Here is a 3,498-nt window from a genome sequence, read left to right on the forward strand (position 1 = left end):
GAGTTTTTTTTCTTGCTCTAATAAATCCAATTGAAAGATGTTCCAGAGCACAGAATGGAAATTGTCTTTAAATATTAACAGTTTGCTGACTACAAAGAAAGCCTTTTAGATGGTAACACTAGAAGTTGTAATAATAATAATAATAAAAAAAGGTGGGGAGAGGGGACTAGAGACTGCCAATGTGAAGGTGTGTGTGCTTGTGTGTGTTAAGTAGGTGAGCAGTAACATGTACCACCTATTAACAGCACTTTCAGGTTCTGTTTCTGTTTTTTTTCTTTCTTTTTTTTTTTTAATGTCATCATTGTGGCTTTTAAATTTTTGTGGTATCAAGCGCAGGCAATAGTCACGTTGGCACACGAGCAGTAGGAAGAAGGTTGACGGATCAACCGAAGGCCAACACTCATACGGTGGTACTTCTGCAACCCTGGATAATTGGACGTGCATATTCCACAAAGTCATCGATAAGTACAGGCCAAGCACCTGGAAGAAGAAGAAGAAAAATACAGCAAAAGAACAGTCAAATATGAAATACATAAAAAGACAAAATAAAAAAAAGTATGCATTACATTAGAATACATTCATTCATCTTTCTTTACCCACTATTCTCGAGAAGGTCATGGGTGGAGAGTCCTCCATAGGGTCCTAACAGAAGCAACTGTTACTATACCTACTGACCATATCCAGCCCAAATATTCTGTTTTACATTCAAACTGGCCAGATTTGGCCTCTTACACCTACCCAACATGGTCATCCTAAAAATAAAGTCACAACATTAAAATCTCAAAGTTAAGAGAGAATGCACGATTAAACCAACTGCATTAGTTACAGATATTGTTTTATATTCAAACTGACCAGATTTATCTTAAGAGGTCATTCCAAAAATAAACAGTCACATCATTGAAATCTCAAAAGCTATGAGATAATGCATGATTAATTCAAAACAATGAGAACCAGAGCACTCAAAGAGTGTGAACTTCCACCAGGGAAACACCAATGTCCTCTCAACGATTAGCCAGAGATGATTTTTAAAATGAGAATATCTGAAATAAACTCGACTGCTCTCACAAACGAGAATACTAAAAATGAACCGGACTGCTCTCAAAAATTAAGTAAAAAAAAACACAGGAAAAATAATCCAGAATCAATCCCGAAATCTAATCAATTCGTGCCAGTCACGAAGCTAAACATCCAAGAATGTTTTATCCAGTGGTTTTTGAGATATCATGTCCATGGACAAACAAACAAATGCGACTGAAAACAATACTTCTGTCTTTGCTAAGACAGAGGTAATCCCTCTTTCTCCCTCGGAGAGGCACAAGCACATACACACATGCGGCAGTAACTTCCGCCTACCAAATTCAATCACAAAGCTTCGGTCGGTAGCAGTAATAAATAAGCAATTACATTTAACTGAGAAATCTGAATACTGAAGGATTAAACCAGGGGGCTTGTTTCCAGTTTCCCACTTAAAAGCATGTCCAGGATGTTGGTTGTTCAATAGACTGGGAGATTAACTCACTTGAAAACAAGAAAGGGCACCCAGCCATGGAAAAGTTCAGCTTCAATATACTCCCACCAGGCCAATGCAAGAATGGAAAAGTAGATGTTAAAACAATCATCACCATCATAATTTTACAGCCATTTTTTATGCTGGCATGGGTTGGATGGTTTGACAGGAGCTGGCAAGATCAGAACCCCTCATCTGTTTTGGCATGGTTTCCACATGCTGGATGACCTCTTAATGCCAACCACTTTACAATGTGTACTGGGTGCTTTTCACATTTCGTGTCACCAGGGCTTTCTGCATGGCTCCAGCACTTTCTGTGTGTCACCAGTATTTTCTGCATGGCATCAGAGCTTTTTGCATGCACCAGCACGTTTTGGGGATGAAATGTGGGTGGATGAGGGAGGTTATGATGCTGATAAAACAATACAACCTACCTTCTTCATCATAGTTACTCATATCATCATTAATCATATTACAGAAATCTAATAAGAGGTTCCATGTGTCTTTTGGTATAGATCGTTTATGATGTTCCTGAAAGGAGAAAAGCTTACAGTTTGGTCATCAAGTGGATAATAAGTAAATACAAGTGGCACTAAGTGCCAAAAAAAAATTATTAAAACTGTTCACCTGTTCAATATAAATTCTTTCAAGCGTGGTTGTTGCCAGTGCCGCTTGACTGGCTATCGTGCCGGTGGTACGTTAAAGCACCCACTACACTCTCTGAGTGGTTGGCGTTAGGAAGGGCATCCAGCCGTAGAAACTCTGCCAGATCAGATTGGAGCCTGGTGCAGCCTTCTGGCTCACCAGACCTCAGTCAAACTGTCCAACCCATGCCAGCGTGGAAAGTGGACGTTAAACAACGATGATGATAATGTAGGAGCAGTCGTGGCTATGTGGTAAGAAGTTTGCTTCCCAACTATATGGTTCTGGGTTCAGTCCCACTGTGTGGCACGTTGGACAAGTGTCTTGTACTATAGCATCAGACCAACAAAAGCCTTGTGAGTGGATTTGGCGACCTCAAAATGTTTCCTTATCCAAGATGATCACGTTTTTGCATCATTGCTCTTATTTTATTAACATCATGTAATATTTGTAGGCATAGAAAGAATCCCTTTGCAGCGAAAAGTAACTGCAGAAATTTAGATCACTTTAACCCTTTTGTTACCATATTTCTGTTGAAATATACTGCCTTTGCTTCAGTTTTGAAAATAATGAAGAATTTAGTAAAATAACTGTCATTATTAAAAGCTGGTGTTTGAAATAAAAGAACAGGAAATCTTAATGGAAGAATTTTTTTTATTTAAACCATTTTAAAACAGGATGTTTGTAACATAAAACCAGGAACTGTCTCAGGTGAGTTCGTATCAAAAGACTTAAAGATGACAAAGCAATTTAACGAGAGGGAGATTTGGTTGTAGGCTATGTAAAAGCTCCATCATCAACATTTAACGCCCGTTGTCCATGCGGCATGGGTTGAACGATCTGACCGGGCTGACATGCTGGAAGGCTGCATCATACTTCAGTTCGATTTGGCTTGGGGTTTTTTTTCTACAGCTGGATGCCCTTCCTAATGCCAACCACTCCGAGAGTGTAATGGATGCCTTTACATGCCACCGGTGTGTTTTTCTGTGCCAATTTGCATGACACCAGTATCTATCACGACCATGATTTTCCTCAGCTTGATGGGTCCTTTCTCTTATTGACCAACGTTGTCGGTATTTTAAAACCCATTTTGTTACCATATTTCTCTTGAAGTACACTGTTTTTTGATTCAATTAATTTTGGAAAACAAAGGATCAATTCTGGGTCAGCTCTGATCGAGCAGATCCATAATCCTGAGTGCTATAATCTTAACCATTCCATCTTAATTTTAGACAAAGTGCAAGCAAAACTATATGTCCTTTAAGTTTCTAAGATAAGTGTTTTTTAGTTGTAATTTCTAGCAGATCAAGCATAGTTAATTGGGTCCACAGAGAGAGAGATAGAAAGAA

The 3,498-nt window shown here is 38.9% G+C and overlaps 1 protein-coding gene across 1 annotated transcript in view; it reads right to left on the bottom strand.

Annotated features, from left to right (window-relative positions):
- Positions 1–266: 266 nt before the first annotated feature.
- Positions 267–3,498, bottom strand: part of LOC106875760 (DCN1-like protein 1) — a 29,301-nt gene continuing 26,069 nt past the window's right edge. Inside the window, exons 6-7 of the mRNA XM_014924020.2 lie at positions 1,942–2,038; positions 267–480 (exon numbers count right to left, since the gene is read on the bottom strand). Coding sequence (XP_014779506.1) covers positions 401–480; positions 1,942–2,038 — 177 coding nt within the window. The 3' untranslated portion in view covers positions 267–400. The remainder of the gene's footprint in view (positions 481–1,941; positions 2,039–3,498) is intronic.

The sequence above is a fragment of the Octopus bimaculoides genome, chromosome 8, assembly GCF_001194135.2.
Source record: "Octopus bimaculoides isolate UCB-OBI-ISO-001 chromosome 8, ASM119413v2, whole genome shotgun sequence".
Lineage (NCBI taxonomy): Eukaryota > Metazoa > Mollusca > Cephalopoda > Octopoda > Octopodidae > Octopus > Octopus bimaculoides.